Source organism: Alosa alosa, chromosome 9 (assembly GCF_017589495.1).
Source record: "Alosa alosa isolate M-15738 ecotype Scorff River chromosome 9, AALO_Geno_1.1, whole genome shotgun sequence".
Taxonomy (NCBI): domain Eukaryota; kingdom Metazoa; phylum Chordata; class Actinopteri; order Clupeiformes; family Clupeidae; genus Alosa; species Alosa alosa.
The window spans coordinates 58967-79800 of record NC_063197.1 but is presented as its reverse complement, the minus strand read 5'-3'; the positions used below and the strand labels follow the sequence as shown (position 1 = coordinate 79800).

At 39.1% G+C, this 20834-nt stretch overlaps 1 protein-coding gene across 2 annotated transcripts in view; it reads right to left on the bottom strand.

Annotated features, from left to right (window-relative positions):
* The window catches only part of hoga1 (4-hydroxy-2-oxoglutarate aldolase 1), a 106814-nt gene that overhangs the window by 29230 nt on the left and 56750 nt on the right, over positions 1-20834 (bottom strand). For both annotated transcript variants that reach the window (XM_048253269.1, XM_048253270.1), the window contains 2 exons: positions 15222-15349; positions 6707-6841 (listed from right to left, as the gene is read on the bottom strand). In XM_048253269.1, coding sequence (XP_048109226.1) covers positions 6707-6841; positions 15222-15349 — 263 coding nt within the window. The remainder of the gene's footprint in view (positions 1-6706; positions 6842-15221; positions 15350-20834) is intronic.

Here is a 20834-nt window from a genome sequence, read left to right as displayed (position 1 = left end):
ACCTCCTTTTACTTTAAAGTGCAATTTATTATTAAGTAGAGTAGAGGGGTGCTACACTTCCATAAAATCTGTTGCTTTTTCATAGGTAAATCCGCTACACCTCTAGATGAAAACAACCCAGACTCAGCTACACCGAAATATTTAGGTAATATGTTTTTATTCTTCATCTTATATCAAGTTCAGCCAGCTTGCTTTCCATGTGCTGGTGCTTGTCCTCCGAGTTCGTTCTTAACTACGGTTGTTAGGGACCTGAAACCGGTCTATAGGGGGCGCTGCAATACAGGAAGTGAGCTTGTATCTCAGCAACGGTTTGATGTACAAAGTCCAAACTTGGTACAGGGACTTGGTACTAGATTGTGGGGACACATTGGGAAATTGGCATCATTTGCCCTCTATAGGGGGCGCTGCAATACAGGAAGTGAGCTTGTATCTCAGCAACAGTTTGATGTACAAAGTCCAAACTTGGTACAGGGACTTGGTACCTGATTGTGATGACGCACTAGGAAAATGGCATCGTTTGGCCTCTATAGGGGGTGCGGCAAAACAGTAAGTTAGCTCATATCTCAGCAACGCTTTGATGTACTAAAGCCAAACTTGGTACAGGGACTCGGTACTTGATTGTGAGAATATGCATGGAAATTGCTGTATTTGGCCTCTAGGGGTACTGTAATAAAATAAATTAACTTATATCTCATCCATTCTTTATCTAATTGCCATCAGAGTTGTTGTGAGTGCTTGCTCATGCCATGGGTGGGTGACAAAGTTGGTAGTAGGCTATTGATAGCTTAGTTGAACAAAGTTTGTAACTATTGTAAACATTTGTGTACTGTATTTTAATTGTGGTTTTTACCTGGTTTGTTTGGCAGGAGCTGTGGCGTGCCTTGCTCGCTCCGTGTCTGATTTGCATTTATTGTATTTTCCATGCATCAGGTATGCCATGGTTATGGTTTAATTATGTACAGTGTATGTTTCTTTCTTGTCGCTCTTTTGCGACTGTCATGAGTCAGAGGAGCTGTGACGCGGCTTGCTCGCTCCATGTCTGATTTGCATTTATTGTATTTTCCATGCATCAGAGAGCAATTAAGTGAAATTCCATTCAGTTGTGGCGTACATCCTTTCATACACAACGCAGAGTGATTGAGGGAGGGGAGAGACGACCTCTGTTACATTAGCATGGGGTTGGGGCATTTTTCGTTTTCTGGTTGCCTGTGGTTTCCTAGGGCGATTTCCAGCTAGACCTCGGGAATGTTTCTAGGTTCGCGGTTGTGTGCAGTGGAGGCGGTAGCTAAGCATTTCACACTCAAATTGCCAGCTAGCCGCCTTTCATAGTGATAGCTGGCCTGACGAGGGAAATGGCAAACAATCACTGGCTGAAACTTAGCCTTCGTTTTGAACTACGTTTGTATGAGTGGTAGGTTGTGGCGTAAAATGACTTGATTGTAGGCTTAGCTGTTAGTTTGTTGTTCAGTTGAACATATTTATCTAACAGCTGCCCCCCCCCTTCTATTTCTGTTAGGTGCCCCATCACTCTGCTACAGGAGGATCAGGCTGACTGCAACTGCTATGGATGCTATGGATGGCAGGAAAACACAGTACATGTGAATTTCTAGATGAAGAGTGAATAAAAGCACTTGCTTAACTGATAACAAGTTGTCAATGGTTATTTATGCAAGCTTGTGTAGCCTAAACAAGACATATCTAGGCCTAGCCAAATTTATCCTGGCTGTAGATAAAGCAGGATATGAATTTCCCAATATTTTGCCAGATTGGGCTAATAGTGGTTTACTGAGGTTTAATATCAATTGAAATACCATTGAAATCACGTTGATCTTTAGTTTGGTTGTAATTTCAACCAGGGCTTTGAACCGGTTCAAGGAACGAAAACGAAAACCGGGAACTTTTTGTATTTTACAGGGAACAGAAACGAAACCGGAAACGTTATTATTTTTTATGTTCTGGAACAGGAACACTTATTTAAAAATAATGGTAACGGTTAATACGGTTTTATTTAAGTTCCTCAACGTTTTCGTTGCCTAATTAACTAAAAAAAAAAAGTAATTATTTTCCTGCGCACGTTACCATGACGGCTGAGGTTCACTTCCTGTGTGACATCACATCACACATTCGCTGACTGAATGGAGAGAGAGCGGTGTCTCCACTACACATCTTAAAAAAGAGGTAAATTACGACCCATCGTTAATTAAAACGCTCATTCCAAACACAATATCAATAGCTATATTTGTCGAATCCATGTTAATGATGGACTAGCGAACATTTGGCTAAATGGCGCCAACACCTCTGTTTGCCTAATGCACAGATAGCTTAGCTATTCTTGGTAACACACTAAACGGATTATCTTTCTCATTTGTGGCACCTTTTCTGTTTGTGTAGATGGGAAGACATACTGACAATCCAAATCGCCAACATTTTTCCTTTGACCCAGCAACAAACAAATCCCGGGGAGTTACAGCGTTGAGGGATGTGGAGCCGAAAAGCGGGTAACCATGGGGGGAACTTGCAGAGGCATATCCAAAGGCGTGACCCGGACCTGTTCAACAAGTCTTCGAATTCTACTGCTACCACACAAAAAAGACCTGGCCCAAGTCAAAGAACTTTAGATGAGGTTACTGTGAAGAAGCCAAAATTGCTCCATGTACCCATTACATCGGAGGCCCTCGTAGATGCGTGTTTGGAGCTGGTCACAGTGAACGGCAGACCATTTTCCTTAATGGAAGACACTGGCTTTAGAAAAATAATTGACCCACTACAACAAGCAATTGGAAATGGTTTCGCAATTAATTCAGCCAACATTAAGTAGGGTCACAACACTTTCGCTGACAGCGAAAGGAGAAAACTGATAGACGAGCTTAGTGGCAGGCTAATCCTGCTGAAAATCGACAGTGCCACTTGCAGGGATCGCTCTGTTTTGGGGATTAATGTGCAATATGCAGAAGGAGAAAACATTGTGTTACGGACGTTGGCTGTTCGAGAACTGTGCGAAAGACATACGGCCTCCTATATATCTTCTGTGGTACAGGAGGTGTTGGAAGAGTATAAAATCAGTCTGAAGCAGGTGTACTCACTGCGGACAACGGTGCCAACATGCAAAAGGCAGTGCAACTATTGTCCGACCTGCAAGCGACAGGCAATGATGATGAGGAGGACACTGATGCAGACACAGAAGCTGACGACACGGGAAGAGAACCTGATGTTGAAATTGATTCTGTTGTTCAGGGGCAGATCTTGCGCAGTGTGTGTTGTTCAGCACACACTTTACAACTAGCAGTAGATGATGCATTGAAAGAGAAGGGGTGTCTAACATCATTGGTAAAGCACGCCGTGTTGCTAAAAAAGTTGCGCCTCAAATGTTGTGGCCGTTATTAAAAGAATGGGCCACAGGAGGGCCATAGTTGACTGCCCCACGCGCTGGCATTCCACACACGACATGTTAGAACGACTTTGCGAGCTCAGATCGTTTTGTGATGACATGTCGCCTACCGTTAATGAGCTGCATTTACAGTTTTTTCTGATTGCTTAAGCACATTTTTTGTAACTATGGCTTTTTTTGCAAAACTCTACACACAAATGGCAAAACCTCTCACCCAATCAACAAAAACATTGTAGTTCTCTTGCAAAAGCTAACACACCTTGCTTAACTCTTCACACCTTCGTAAAAATGGTGTTTTCGTATCTAACAGTAAACACAAGCCATCACAATAGTAAGCAAACAATATGCCAACAATATGCCAACAACACACTGATGGTATGAATAAAAAACACATCTGGCTTTTGCTTTCTCTGTGCACAAGGTAGACTATGTCAGTTTGAGGTCATACTTTTGTCATAGTTCTGTAAACATACAGGGATCCCAACTTCAAGTATTAGTGTTTATTTACACACATCAAAACAAACACAAGTGTGTTTTTCCAAGTCAAAACACAAAATAGCATTTCACTGAGACAAAACAAATCAGTCTACATCGGTTAGGTCTCTCTCAAAATTCTGTCTACATCACATGCAATGTCCCCTAGTCCAAGGCACTGGGAAAAATATATTCTGGAATGACGTATCCAGGCCTGACATGACAATATCCCCACATGTAGACTGTTTTTTTGTCTGTTTTTTTCTCTTCTCACTCTGCCTGCTCACTCCATGCTCGTACCCATTGTACATTACCTGTGGCTTATTTATAGTGCTTAGGCTGATTGCAAAGTGAACTAATTATCTAAAACAATTTTCACATGAGAAAGTGCCAGAGAGTTGGCAAAATAGTGTAAATAATAGCCATTGTGCCTACAGTTGTGCAAAGTGTGTGTTACAAAATTGCAAACTGAGTGCAAAGCAGTGTTTGTGCTTTTAGTTTTGTGAACTCAGTGAGTGGTTTTGCCATTTATGTGTAGAGTTTTGCAAAAAAAGCCATAGTTACAAAAAATGTGTTTAAGCATTCAGAAAAAACTGTAAGTGAACCCCAGTGGCAGGCCATTTCAAATATAGTCAATGTGTTGAAACCTGCGAAAATTACAACCAAATGCATCCAATCGGAACAGCTTACCGCAGGTGATTTTTACGGCCAGTGGCTGAAGTGTGTGTTAGATACCGAAAAAATAGACAGCCCCTTTGCCAAACGACTGGTCCAGTGCATGAAATCACGTCAACATACATTGTTTGAAAATGACGCATTTGTGGCCGCTTTATTTGTTGACCCTAGGTATAGGCTATTTTTGACAGATAATCAGGCTGACATGGCAAAATTACACCTGTGCCGCACTTGGGACATGATCCCAAACCTGTCCGCCGCCCCCACAGACAGCGTAGCTGAGCATTCATCATCTTCATCTGAAGATGATGAAATTGAGAAGCTGCTGGTGGCTAAAGAAAGACAAACCACTGTCATACAAAAGGGCCGAGTTCCCATTGCATCGTTGTTAGACGCCTATTGCAGAGAAGCGCGTTTAAAGCGCACCGAGAATGTTCTTTGTTATTGGGCGTCCATGGCCGCTTCAAATGCAGATATGCACAAACTCGCAATGTCCGTCATAGTGCTCCCCATGACCCAAGTCAGCGTGGAGCGCGCATTTTCATCTTTGAAGTTTATTCTTTCTCCGCTTAGGTCGTCCCTGAATGACAAAATTCTGGAGGATATTCTTTTCATCCGCCTGAATAAACAGTTTGGAATGTAGGCTGACCCATTTGCACTTCCGTCTTTCTTGGTTAACGTCAGATATGGGGAGTAATCTGCTTTTGTGACTGCATGATTTCTTTTTTTTTTATTTATTATTGGCTGTTAGGCATATTTTCTGCATCGTGGCAATTTAGCCTAGGCAATTTAGCCTACTCTCGTTAGGCCTAATGTCAGTCACAAATCTTTGTTTTTTTGTTGTTTGTTTAAAAATGCCAGGTTGGAATTTGTTGTTTTAACAATAAACTACACATTTGAAATAATTGTAGGCCTTTTTAATTATTATTATTATTATTATTATTAATAATAATATTATTATTTAATAATGGTTGTAAAATTATTACATTTGGTTTAAGCTGGATGAGAAAGATGTGACATAATTCTATAACATTAAACAGCTGACAGGAACGAAATTAACCGTTCCGGGAACAGTATTTTTGTTCTAACCGGTTCGGGAACGTCAATTTATTGGTGGAACTCATAACCGGAAACGTTATAATTCCGTTTCTGTTCGGAATGAACCGATTGGGGAAAAAAAATCGGTTCAAAGCCCTGATTTCAACATTATTTCAATATTCATTTTAGTGGAAATACCATTGAAATCCCGTTGATCTGTAGTTAGAATTTCAATGTTGCTTCAATATTAATGAAGGGTGCAAAAGTGATATAGAATAAATGTTGCAGTGCGACGTTGATTCAATGATTTTAACGTTGACAAAGTAATGTTGATTTTAACATAGATTCAATGACTAATTGTTAGATGGGTGCAGAATGAGCAGTCATCAACACCAACTGAAAGCCCCATTTTGCAGGTAGTCTTGCATTGCATACAATTAGGCTTTCTCTGAACTACATTTTCCAAAGGCCAGCTTTCGTGCTTGTGTCACAACTTCAGAATGGCTTGACGCACATGCTTCAAATTTGGTGTAAACATTTGTATGGACTTAATGATGAAGTCAAATGACAAGGTCAAACCCACCTTGAGTGTGATTTCTCAATAATGCCTGACACACAAGGTTTTTTGGTACGAGGGTTTGTATGAACTTAAAGATTAAGTGATTCAATGTCTTTTTTCTTCAGGAATCTCCCCACCAATGTTAACCCATCAGCTTTCCATCCACTATTGTAATTCCTCTGGCATTACATTTCTAGTTGGTTTTTGAAATACTCAAATATCGAAATCGGTATCAGCCTTCAAAATCCTATATCGGTAGGGGTCTATTACAGACTACACAAAGAGTGTAGATTTTTTAGTTTACTGTAAAAGAGGTAAGAAATGTGAAAGATAGGCATGTGTTTGTGTGCGCATGCACGCCTGTGTGTGAGAAAGAGAGAGAGGACGATGTTTAACACATATTTTGTTGGGTCGGGTGGGTGTGGGTCATTAAAAACCCTGACACGCACATGTCAGGTTTATTTATATATTGTCATGTGACAATGTAATATTTATATATTGCCATATGACATGTCACTAGGAGGAAATGTTAATATGTCAATGTGAGAAAAGAATAAAAAACATTCACTTACATCTCCACCACTGTCTTTAAGTCCCACAATGTTTGGATGCTGAGACAGGCAAACGATTGCATCCACAGGCAGCTCTAACCCTGTATTGGCTGGAACACTGTACAGAACCACTGGAACAGGACTTGCATCCGCCACCTGCTGGAGACAACATGCCTTCATATTTCTATTTTTAATGTTATCTTTCATGATTTAGACATTCTTTAGAAAAGGCAAGGCATGCACAGAGGTAATTTAATGTGAAGTAAGAGAAGCAAGTCACAAAACTACTATCAATTTTAATAACCAACAAATACGTAATACTGTCAATTAAAGGTTCTCTAAGCACGGTTGGGTGATGTCACTTCTGTTTACCTTTCAAACAAAACGGAGAGCTAGCTCGCCCCTCCCTCCCCCTCTCTCCCATGCAACTGAAACTGTCATGAACACGCATCTCATCAGAGATTGGCTGGAAGAGTTTGTTATTAATTTCAAAACATGGCTTTGAAATGTTTTGTTGGCCAATCAATATCCATAATATACAAATATCCCATACTAGCTTTCATCATATTGTCTGTCAGGCCGGCAACCATTATGCGATTGGTTCCGAGGTGGTCACAAGGTTCGTGGACGCCATGTTGGCTACCAACATTCATCACATCCCTATTGACATGTGCATGGAATAATGGTAAACATATAATAAATTATTTAAAAAATAACGTGAATTACTTAAAAAACTGCCCTACTGTTGCGTGTTTGGCTACAGTGAAAGACTGGGAAGCGGCAAAATATTCCATAAGTTCCCCTGTGACTGAAAAAAGGCGAAAAACTGTGTGAGCAGACAGTGAAAAGAGCAAACTGGAGGGCAATTAATACTCAATAATGTGCGAGATGTAAATGTCAATTTCTCTCTTTGACTTATGATTTAATCCAAAATTGACCAAATTACATAGGAAAAATATAGGAATACCATTGTTAATGTGTACCACGCTGTCAGTTCTAAGTAACACTGCTTTAGAAATGAATGAAGTTTGAAGTTAGCCAACCCATAGTCATGACTTGAAGCTTGATTTTAATTGTCATCTGTAACTCAGATGTAATATACTGTGAAAACCACGCGGGCATGTAATTTATGTTGATTTAGAGCATCAAATATTATTAATACATAGCTTTGCCTCGGTTACTACTAAGATATTATTGCTAGCGTGATAACATTATGGTCCTGTCCTCCCGCAATTTACACCTGGCCAAACACACTTTTTACTTGTATGCTGTCTGTCGCATTATCATTGTCTTTTCATGCATTTTGTTAAAACACTGTGAGTAACTTTGTTAATAGTTCAGTTGCTAGTCATGATGTTTTTGGAAGTCAAGTCAGGTTTATTTATAAAGCACTTTAAAAACAACACCAGTTGACCAACGTGCCATACAATAGAAAAGTTTAGAAACCTGAAAAAGTCCAAGTCCAGGTTCGAGTCTCCAGTATTCAAGTCCGAGTCAAGTCCAAGTCATTAAAAATAATTTAGATATTAAAACCATACACCAAATAATATTCTAATGCCATATTACAATTATAGCCTAATGACATTACCAAAAAAAAGTAGAGTCCTCGTCTCAATTTCCGAGTCTGCATGGTCTGAATGTACGAGTTTGAGTCATTCAGTGCTCAAGTCCAAGTCAATCATTGTTTTAACTGTAAATATAGCCATTTTCAACAAAGTACCTAGTTTCCATAGACATTCTCTGACTTACAAATGTCAACACACGTTTCTTTTTATCTAAAGTTAGTGTATTCTCTTGTCTTACCGTTGATGAAAAATGACTAGAGGATTTAGCCACTGTGTGCCTTTATTTTCATACCATAGTGAAAAAGAAAGTCATGAACTACTAACTTAGTCATGAACTCATTAACTTAAACTAGATGTACCGCAGAACGGTACAAAATATGACTGCCGCCAAGTCCAGCACATTTTTTCCACAAAAATAAGTCACGCTTGTGAAATTGTGTTCCTACTTTGTTACTTTTTTTGTGTTTGTAATTGAGTGTGTGCAGAGTGTGTGGTTGTTTATATATGTTTTGTTTGTGTTTTTTGTGTGTGTGCATGTATGTGAGTGTGTGTGTGTGTTTCTGTGTCTTTGTGTGTGTGTGTTTTTATGTGTGTGTGTTTGCATGTGTGTGTGTGTCTTTATGTACAGTATGTGTACGTAAATAAAGCAAATCAGGGAACCATACTCTTTGCGATAAGTGCCATGGGATCTTTAACAACCATGGTGAGTCAGGACCTCAATTTAACATTCATGTAAAGGATAACATCTCCTGCAGTACAGTGTCCCATTTTTAACTAGGTGGCGCTATACATTAAATGAGTGGTTATGGGATGGGTTGACATGGTCCCTTAAGACCAACATGCAAAAAAAAGGTGGTCCTCCTAGGCCCTACAATTCTCGAGATATTCACAGAAAACTGTGTCGGCCCTACCCTCCTTTCTGGGGGTCCAGTCCGGCGGGGGGGGGGGCGACGGATCAAAACGAAAAACAATGGTTCCATGCTATCCTTGTGGGGCTATATGCCCACCAAGCTTCGCTGCGAGGTGGTTATAATAAGTTGAAATTAGATAGGAAAATGCTTCTGTTAGGTCTTGTACATAAGATTTTTCAGGGGTGCCAATAATTGTGAGCAACGTTTTTCGTTAAAAATATTTATTTCTTTATCAGATTTTCCTTTTTCTCAGAATAAATGTGTTTCCCTTCAAGGGTGGATTTTTCCTTATTGTTTTCATTGTGGGAGTACAATAAATCACCAAAGGATTATTATTTTTATTTGTTTTAGTCAACTTTACCAAAGGTGCCAATAATTCTGGAGGGTACTGTACATGCATGTTAATGGTGAAAATAAGCAATTTATTTAAAGCAATGGTTCAGAGTGAATTTCACCCTAGGGTCATTTGCACGATGACCGCGAGCCAAACACACCCCCAGAAGCTTTTTTCCCTTAGTCGAACATTGGTCGCGTTCGCGCTATTAGTCTATGTATCAGCACAATGGCTTAGCGTTAGCACTTTTGGAACCAAAAGTGTATTTCGTAAATTATCCCACTAATACTGTTCGGAATGTTACCAAACTTTCAGTTGTACAAACAGGGTCTGGTCTGTACTCATAAAACGAGGCATTGGAAAGTTTGTAAGTAGCCTACACCAGGAGTTTATTTAAATAACACTTGCCTGATGACTTCTACTCTCTGCTGCTACGTCTACGTCGACTTCACTTCTGTGATTTGGGAAAAGCCCGTAAAAGTCCTTTGCAAAACTCACAAGTGTAAGGGAAAAGCTAGTGAATTCAACACTCCATAGACATATATTGATAACTGGATGATATTTGAAATACTTTTTAAATGTTGACCTGAAAATACAAGCATTTATAAAACGTATGCATCACTTTCTGCCAGGACTTTTACGGGCTTTTTATTAGCCATATTATTCTGCTTTTAAGGTAACTGCTAATACACTGCACATATTTATATTGAATTTATACTACTCTAAACCACCTTATGTAAATCAACTGTATACTGTCTACACTGCATTTATTGTCCTGTCTATGCACCACCTTCCTATACTTTGTATATCACATTGCACTTTTCTGCTTTTTTGCACTTCTGGTTAGACGCAAACTGCATTTCGTTGTCTTTGTACTTGTACTATGACAATAAAGTTGAATCTAATCAACTAAGCGTCCTTTGACCACTAGGGACACTATATTTAGCAACAGTTTCCAGTATTAAAACCAAACTTGGTACATGGAGTCGGGACCCCATCTTGAGGCTGCACAATAAATTTGGTGACCATTGACCACTAGGGGCATTTTAATTAGCAACACTTCCGCATATCAAAACCCTGGTCCGGTCACCAACGTGAGCAGACAGTGACATACGCTATGCTGAACCTGGCTTGATCCAAGCATTCTAACAGTGCCTTTCAGTGTTGGAGCAGTGGCAATACCTCAAAAGCTCTATTCAACTATTGCCTTGCGGGGTGAAAGCAGTTCGTTGGATTTTACCTGTGGCCTGCCTTCGAATTTAGCTTCTATGACTAAAATCAAATCAATAAAATAAAACAACAGCAGTGATTGGCTGCAAAAATAAATAATGTCACGTGTCTTGCACCTCTCAAACTGGGCTATCAGGTAACCTAGAGAAAAATGTGAAATTATGAAATATCACTAAGGCATTAAAATGCTGCTTGTTTGTCAGGATACTTTTTCACTGATTTATTTAAAAAATATGAGCTATGAGTGTGAATGTTATATATTCCATCCCCTAATTCTGTTTTACTGGTTTATTTGACAAATAATCTATATAGATTTGCTCTATAAAGACCTTATGTCTGTTTGGGATTGTTTTGAGAGCCTATATAGGTTTTTTTTTTTGTTGTGTGTGTGCATGTCTCTAATAGCCACAATAGGAGTAATTTTAGCAACACCGTATTTTGTGTGGCCCATAACGACCCAGTGGATCATGAAAATGTGCCAAAATTCACATTCCTTGCTTGTTGTTGGTACATTAATCCCATTCAGATTGCCACTTATCTGAGATGTAAGAGTTCAGTATAGGTTTAAGGTCTGGGGCAGGGATTTGAGATTCTGTGACTTCTTCATTGAGGGCTTGCTTAGCAGCACTGTCCGCTTTCTCATTTCCCCTCAGACCAACATGGCCTGGGACCCAGCAAAAACTACACTCAAGTTCTGGTTCTTTAGGCGTTCTAGTTGATCAAGCTCAGCTTTGGTTGTACTTTTTTTTGTGACATTAAAAGCCTACTGTAATTACATTTTACATAGTTATTCTACTGATCTTTATACTATTCATCCTGCACATAGACTTATTCTTACTACTCTTATAATGTTGTTTCTGTACTACAATGACACTGTTTCCACACTGCACATAGCTGTATGTTATGTACATATCTGTTTTATTATATTCTGTTAATACACTGCATATATCTATATTATTATTTATACTATTATAATGTTACTGCTACATCTACATACATTATTCTACTTATTGTATGAGATAACTGCTAATACACTGCACATATTTATATTTAATTCATATTACTCTAAACCACCTTCTGTAAATCAACTGTATACTACTGTCTACATTGCACTATATTTCTTGACCTGTCTCTGTATATTTCATCACCTTTCTATACTTTGCATCACATTGCATGCATACTGTAGCTACATGAATCACAGCTAAGATCCTTGGTTGCTATGAAGGCCAGTCGTTCTAAATGGATGGTTGCTATGGCCAAAGGCCAGTTATCTCTTCCGTTGTCAAGCGGGCATATCCTAACTTTATCTTATTTTAAACATCTCTATTTTACTTAGCCTACTTCCATACAGTGAGTCCCATTAAGAAGTGGCCACTTCATTCACGCTTACTGTGATTCACGCAGCAACATTATTAAATTAATCTGTCACAATATGCCTATGCCAACGTTTGCAAAGAGGAGAATCTTTTAATTTGATTCACAATGAAACGTTACATTTAATGTACATGTAAACAATGAGTAGGCTAGTTTTGGTTGTTGTTGGTGGTGTTACTGCATCCCTTAGTTATGCCTACAATGCAAAATTGTTCCCTTGTGATTGTTAGACGCATTTCAAAACATCGCGACGTGAAATGCCACCACAAAACATTGTTTGTGAATCGGTCTTATTAGGAGTCCTCGCTTAAGCTGTCACAGACACTTAAGCTGTCACAGCGCTACTTTTAGGGCTAAAATGCTTCCTGAATTACTCTTAGTAAAAAAAAATAGGAGTCCTAAAGTTACGAGTGACGAAGTTACGAGTACAAGCATCTCATATCAAATGACCATGGCATTACGCTAAGCAACATAAATCTCATAACGTTACAGCAACATCTCCTCCCTATGACCTAGCTAGCTAGCTTCTAGCCACACAAGAAATGAATGATGTTAAAATGTCCGCTTAGCATTCTAATAACAGAAGGGGCACATTTATGTGGACCACTACAACATGACTCATTATGTCTGTAACGTTAACTGTATAAAACACTTACTTTAATAAAGGAAGCACACCATCCAGCACATACATCTCTCACTTTGGCCTATAGGACACTAACTAGATCTGCTCCTAGTTATTTTAATTCAATAATCAAGCCTTACATCCCCAACCGCCCACTCACGGTCTTCTGAGTGTGCGTATGTTGTGTCGACCAGTCATGAAAACTGGGTCTAATTCCAGACTCTTTTCTTCAGTGGTTCCATGTTGGTGGAATGAACTGCCCAGTGCTCTCTGTTCCTGTGGTAGTTTTGGGTTGTTTAAGAGGGGTCTAAAGACATTCCTATTCAACAAATACTTAGTTGTTTAAGCGCTTATGTGTTATGGTTTATATAATGTTGTTTTATTTTAATTGGGCTGTTAATTAATTTGACATTATTGTTTATTATTTATATTCTCCTTAATGTAGTCTTAGCATGTCATTGTTTTTATATTATTGATTGAATTGACATTATTGTTTTATTATTGCCTTTCCCCTTTTTACATTGCTTTTATTAGGCTATTGCTTGAATTGATATTATTGTGTACTACAACTATTCTCCTTACTATATTTGACCTACATTTTAATCTGTTCCCTGTTCAATTTTAAATATTATTATGTTGTTTTGTATTTATGTGTCGCTTTGGACAAAGGCGTCTGCTAAATCCATAACCATAACCATAACCATAACCATAACATACACATGGAAACCGATATTTTAGGTACTTGATGACGAACTCAAAACGTGTCTCTCGGAAGCTCTGTTCTAGAATCTTTGCTCTGAAGTCTGTCCCCGTTGCTAAGCAACATCAAATAAACTAAATGACAGTCTTCCAGTATTAACCCTTAAAGGTGTAGGTTTTTGAACATTCTAAGTTCCGCAACAATTGAAGGTTCTAAAATTCTATGTTGAATTCAATGAACCCAAATATTCTTTAGAATGTTAATTTCTCAACATTCCCGTCACACCGGTGTGACGGTACTCCTTTAAGGGTTAAATGTGTAAGTGTGATTACGAATGGATGTGTGTGGTTTGCAATTAGAAAGAAATAACATTTCCAATAATTTCCCATGATAAATTACATAATATTTGCACCTTCCTTCCTTGTGAAGCTCACACTAATTCCACCGCATTTAGTGAAATGTAATACAACGTTGCCACCTAGCGTTCAGTAGGCTATTTAAGATTAACGTGGCATTTCCTGCTTATTCTTTTGTCAACACCATGCTTTTAGGAAAACAATCTTTTTATCATAGTTCCCTCTTCAATGAGCGATTACCAGCTCGTTTTTGTAACAGAGATAGCTGTTTATTGTCCCTAGGTTTAAAGAAACACCTATTCATATTAATACGTAGCCTATGGAGTGCTGCCGACCACTGTTCATTACGGCCCAGAATGCCTTGCATGTCTTTACAACAAAACAACCCAGTAAAACTTAATTTCCCGTAAACATATGAATTTGCATACTTGTAACATTTTTAATAATACTCTCCCATGATGATATTTAACAATAATGAAAAATTTTATTTGAATACCCCAATGTGAAAACAACTCTATTATGTAAGCTATATATAGCTACTGTTCTCTTTGCTATTTCAGTTCGTAAGTCCATACTATCCCATGGCAGAGCAAGGATTTCATGAGTGGGCAAGGTTGCCCGGAGACATTGTGGCTGCCCAGAGGCATTGAGCATACTTGGAAGGCATTGTGATAGAAGGTGAATGGTGAGAGTTACCAAATACCTGTGGGTGGTTTGCAAAATGATGGAAACTTTTGGAATATTTCTTTTTTTTTTAGCTTATGCACCCTCACATTGGAGTCCCCAGTTCATATACAAAATTTGGTATCGATATGTGACAGCGTTCCTGAGATATGGACGACTTCCTGTTTCGGAGCTTCGCCGCCGATTTTGTTTGGCTGTGACAGGCAAACGCTTTTGAAAATCAAAAATCCTTCCATTAACTTTTGTGAGGCTTGGTCCAAGGATAATGTACGTCAAGTTTCGTGGCGTTCGGATCAAATTTGTGACCTGTGAAAATTTAGTTTCGCTTTCTGTTCAATCCAATATGGCGGACGAACGGCACGCCCACCTGACGTCATCTTGGCGACCAACTTACACCGTACTGACCGGACGTTTTAAAGTTGGAACGGTGTCTCTGTCTCAAAGGGCCTAGGCTAGGGCTGACAAAAATTAGGAGAGACGAAAAATAATAATAATAAAACTTAAGAAGAACAATAAGTGTGCTTTGCAAGCACACTTAATTAACATCCTGCTGGTCTATAACCATTGTAGAGAAATTAAATAGAAATAAATGATTCAGCATAAAACCCTGATACCATGTAATTCTCATAAGAGCAATTAGTAATCACCAGAAATAAATACTGTAACACTGAATAAAATAGGTCTTACACCTCTTTCCAGGACTAACGATACACACTGCTTCCGGCAGCAAAGGTTTCATTTACAGGTAATGTGCTCTGACCTTAGTATAATGGTGAATAAGTGCTTTGCTGTTCATCCTTCCACGATAGAAACAGGGTGTCACTACCAGCACTGCATCAGCTCCAGCATGGGCCATCCCTCCTGTCATTTGCACTGTGGCTTTTGTGGCTGGGAAGTAGTTGATGAAAAAGAAAGAGAATATGAGTTTGTAGGGACAAACAGAAGTGTCTGTTGATCTACAGCTAACGTTGCCTACGTTGCCACTTGAGAAGTTGAACTTTTATGAACTTTCTGCAGTAAGTAATGCAAAGTATTAGCCATAATTCAGATTGTCAGTGCATGTGTGAGTGAGAACAGTCACTATGAATCAGGGGTAAAAGGAGTTTTAAATTCTCGCCAGTAAGCTACTACTAACACAACCTTCATCACTTCATATTGTTCATGTCTCTGCAAATCAGCAGGAGCCGTATTCACAAAGAATTTTAAGGCTAAAAGTAGCTCCTAAGTGGCGAATTTAGGAGCAACTCCTAAAAATAATGGGCGTGTCACTCGGTCACTTTAGGACTCCTAATTTTTTTCACTAAAAGTAATTCACGAAGCATTTTAGACCTAAAAGTAGCACCTAAGTCTGGGACAGCCTAAAAGAAGTCGAGAGGACTCACTAAGACCTATTCACAAACAGCTTTTTGTGGCATTTTACATTGCGATGTTTTGAAATGGGTATGCGCAAGAGGAGCTTCCAATCCCGAGGGAACAATTTTGCATTGTATGCATAAAAGGGATGCTATAACGCCACCAACAACAACCAAAACTACTCATTGTCAACATGTTAATTAAATGTAACGTTTCATTGTGAATCAAATTAAAATGTTCTCCTCTTTGCAAACGTAGGCATATGGTGACAGATTAATTTAATAATGTTGCAAAGATAGCCTAGCCTACTGCATCAATCCGTAGGCCTATGTTTTATTAGGCTAGGCTACTAGGCTATTTGTTTTGCCTTTACTTTATTAATTTAGGCTAGGCCTTTTATTCAGTTATTCATCATCTTCCGTCCTTCGCACTACTTGTGTAGCGACGCATTCTCAGACCTGTCACCTGTCACTCATCATCGTAAGGGAGGTGTTTGGAATCATTCCCGCGTTACAATCATCAGCCAATCAAGGTGGCCACTTCAGTCAAGCTCGTGCATGAGTAATGACGTCATCCATAGCAACGAAGACTCACTCTTAGCAAAGAGTATAGAAGTTACTTCTATACTCTTTGCTCTTAGTTTAGGAGTTGTCATTTTTCCTTACTAAGAGTAGGTCTGAAAGGCTTTGTGAATAACTTTTAAGGGAAAACTCCTAGCTAAAATCTTTTAGTGCGATTTAGGAGTACTCCTAGTGGTAAGATAAAAGGCTTTGTGAATACGGCCCCAGAGCTGCCAACATTTTTTCAGCTTGGAGTGAGATTTGTGAACGCAAGACACACCTATTATTTACATTAATTTATTTAGTATAGACCTCTCCAGAATAAGTCCCGCCTCCTAACTTCCGTATCCATCCAACCTTCGGTCGTCAAATGTCTATGGGAAATTACATGGCGTTTTGAAAGATCGTACCTGTCAAACTCTGTAGGTGACAAAGTAGAAAAAGCTGCTGGGCAGATTGGCCTACACACTTCTGCCATCTAGTTTCCACTGGATTTTTTGATTTGCGGTGCCGTTTAAGTAGTATAGTCTATAATATACTACTTAAACGGCACCGACAATCAACAAATCCAGTGGAAACTAGATGGCAGAAGTGTGTAGGCCAATCTACAGATGTTTTACCGGTATGATATTTCGAAACGCCATGTTATTTCCCATAGACAATCGACGCCCGGAAGTTGGATGGATACGGAAGTTACGGAGGCGGGACTTATTCTGGAGAGGTCTATTAAAGGTGCAATTTGTAGGATTGTTACCGAACGTTCTGTAGGCCAAAATCCAAACACTGGTGAACGTTCTCAAGACTACCAGACGCGAGCCTCTTCTGGGTTGCCAGATGCAATGAAGACTTAGCTAACGTTAGTTGACCTGCAGCTGCTTTAACGTTTCTCCAACCATGACCCAGCTACACATTACGGAAACAGTGAAAACAAAAAATACCTCTCTAACCAACGTAACATATTTAGCTGAAGTTAGCGATGCAGATGAAGTTTAGCCTAGGCTACCTGGTGTGGAGTAATGGCCAGCTCTGCGTCAGACGTCACCATCTCAGGAAGCTCCTCCGATGTCCACTTAATTTGTTTCTTGTTTTAATTTTGGAAATTTGCCTGCCTCTCGTAGGCGTTCATGACTACAACTGACAGCTGTTGACAGTTGGCCTTTGCTAATTTGGCAACCCAAATAGGAGGACGCGCTAGCCCATTATTAATACGCTATTCTAGAATTAATCGTTCAAAACAAACGAAATTCCAAGAGATTCCGCCCTGTAACTAATTTTTTTCATGGGTTTTACGGGGTAGAGTAATGTTGTCAAATAAGCCATTACTTCAATTCATCGTGTTTCCTTACTCTCTGACAACATATGGTGATCATTTTTGGAATGGTTACAGTTTATTTTCCATTATTTCCTACATACTGGACCTTTAAATGTAGAGCATTCATCAGAACGTTATCTGGCTCACTCTTTCACTCCCCCCCCCCCTCTTTGCCCCTCTACCTTTCCTCTCCCAACTCAGGACGTGTTCTCATGTCTTCCTTGACATTTTTTTAATAACACTCTAAATAACAAGTCCATGGGCCCTAATTTAGCAATCTGAAACGCCTGGTCAGAGATGCAAAGTTTAGATTAAATTTAACTTTATTGTCATTGTGCACAAGTACAAAGACAACGAAATGCAGTTAAAGGCATTTAAAGCGTGTATTACTTCATCAACAAAATAATATTGCATCATTTATTAAGTATTAACAATAATTTATAAACATATTTTAGATATAGGCTTATTTACTATGAACAAACCATGTATAACTGTGTACAAATACTTTATTTATGAGAATTAGTATAGGAGAAATGCTTTACAAATGATGAACAAAGCATTGTAATGGTTTGCAACTGGTTTATAATGGGAAAATGATTTCATTTATAAGTGGTTGTTTCATTATTTATTAAGTATAAATCATGTACTTACAAACATGTTTTTGGATAGGCTTATTTACTATGAACAAACCATTTATAACTGTGTAAACACATGCTTTACTGATGATAAATCATGTATGAACAAGAAATTACCAATGATGAATAGGCCATTAACTAATAAGTAACAAAGGTGTCAGGATCCTGCCTGGATGGAGTGACTCTATGCCACCCTGGTGGCCACTTTGTGTAGTGTCCTGTGTGTGCTGTGTTTGCCTGGTTCCCCATGTGCTTTGTGTTTACCTGCCTGTCACCTGTCTTTGTCTCTGCCCCATCTCCTTATTTGGTCTGTGCTTCCTGTCTTGTTTCTCCTCCCACACCTGTTCCCCGTTATTGTCTTGTTGGTCTCGTCCAGTCCTCTGTCTTTCTGTTAATTGGTCTGTGTATTTCTACCCTCCTGTTTCTCTGTTCCTTGTCGGATTGTATCTCTGTTCACCCTGGTGTAGTCCTGTCTGTTGGTGAGTTTTGGCAATAAAGTGTGTTTTTCAAAATTCTGCCTGAATTTCTGGAGGAAATTCTGGGTCCTATCCACCTTCCCTGACAAAAGGCTTCATAAATTATGAATTGTGTGTAGTTATTATAAAGTGTTACCGAGTTGTTTAATGATATCACCACCTATAGGTGGTGTAGAGATTGTTTCTATGCCCCAGAATTTAAGTGATGCTGGAGATCTGTGGTTTGTCTGCATGTAGAGCCTTGCGATGGCAGTAGTTAACGTTTTGTATTCGTACAGCTGTTTTATGTTTAGTCAAGGACACTATGTTCAGACCAATTTGTTCGTTCAATTTTTGGGGGGATTTGTAAAACTATATATTTTTGGAATCCTTACAGACTGAAGAATCAGAAAATCGTTGGTTGACAATTTTCAGAAGTCATTACTGCAGTCATTTCGGGACCTGAAAACGGTGTACTATATTACACTAAAAACGCCATAGGCTAATTTCCTGATATCTTGCCGAGTTGAAATTAAAGTAAATCTGAGGTAAAAGAAAATTGAGGAAAAGTTGTTATACAGTATTTTTAGATAGTTCAAAGGGTCCATAATATAAATCCACCATATAACATTTAAATCAGGTCCCCGATTTCTTGGAATTCTAGTTCAAAAATGGATGCCTTGCTCCCAGGTAGGAAAATACTGGTAGATGGGGTAAAAATGTAAACTTATGTTTAAATATACAAATGAGGCTTAATCTACTGAAATATGCGCTAATGTGCACAAATTTCCAAACTTGACGTGTACATATTGGATGAAGCCACCTTAAAAATTAGCATTGCTGTTTAATGATATAATAGTAGCCAGCAAGTAAAGAAGGTCTCCATGGAGCTAAACACCATGGAGGTGTTAGCCAGCATGTTGAAATGTAGCTTCGGGAATCCTGGATATTTTGTTTTATCGTCTTAGTAGAGCTGCTTAGCTGAAAAATTATATACTTCAAAAATATGATATTGAACCATTGTGAATTTTCAACATGGTGGCCGTGGTAGCCATTTTTCAAAGTGGCTGTTTTCAGCAAGGCAGTGGGCGAATATCCGGAGGTGGAGTCTTTGGTGCAGCAACGACGAGGCAAATCCTCAAGTGTACACACTACAAGTGTTTTTTGCATGCCCATCTACTCATATGTGGCTCTGTACGAATTGGTTCTGGAGGAATTCTTCATGGAGAACCCACAGCTGAGAGATGTTTGCTGGCAGGCAAAAAGATAGCCGCCATATTGACCGTGGAAAATTGTTAACCAAAGATTTTCTGCTTCTTCATACTCTAAGGCTTCCAAAAATATATAGTTTTCATAATCCCCCCCAAACTTGAACGAAATTACACAATGAAAACTGACTAGTTTAGCTATTCTTAGTTTTAGTTGCAGTTTCGTTTGGCCTATGTATACCAGCCCATACGGACACTTACACAATAGGTATATGACATGAGTGCTACTGCAATTGATAAATGACGAGAGAATATTTCTTCCCGGTGCAGGGTTCCGAAAAATGCTTCTTATTGGTGGAGTTTGAGCAGTTGCCACATTTGAAGAAGCCTTGAGGTTGATTGGAAAGCCAGGTTGTGTGAATTTTCATGTCTGAAGGCGTGTCTGAAGGTGAATAGTGGGGGTTCCGAGCAGGACTCTCTAAGGGACGGGTCGCATTGGAGAATGTGCCAATATAAGTGTCTTTGTTTTTTGTTAAAACTAAAGAAATGTCTGTTTTTAGTGCCCTTTCCCAAGCTTGACTGATGTCTGACTTTGCGTAGCCTCTTTGCTCAAATTGATTTGATAACTGGGCAGCCTTGAATGTAAAGTCTGAGGTGGAGCTGCAGTTTCTTCTTACTCGTAGGAATTGGCCAATTGGAATGTTCTGAATGGTTTGCGGTAGATGGTAGTTTAAACATTACAGCTGATTCAGAATGCTGGAGCACGCCTGGTCTTCAATCAGCCAAAGAGGACACATGTAACTCCTCTCCTAGTTACTCTCCATTGGCTCCCTATAGTAGCCAGATTTAA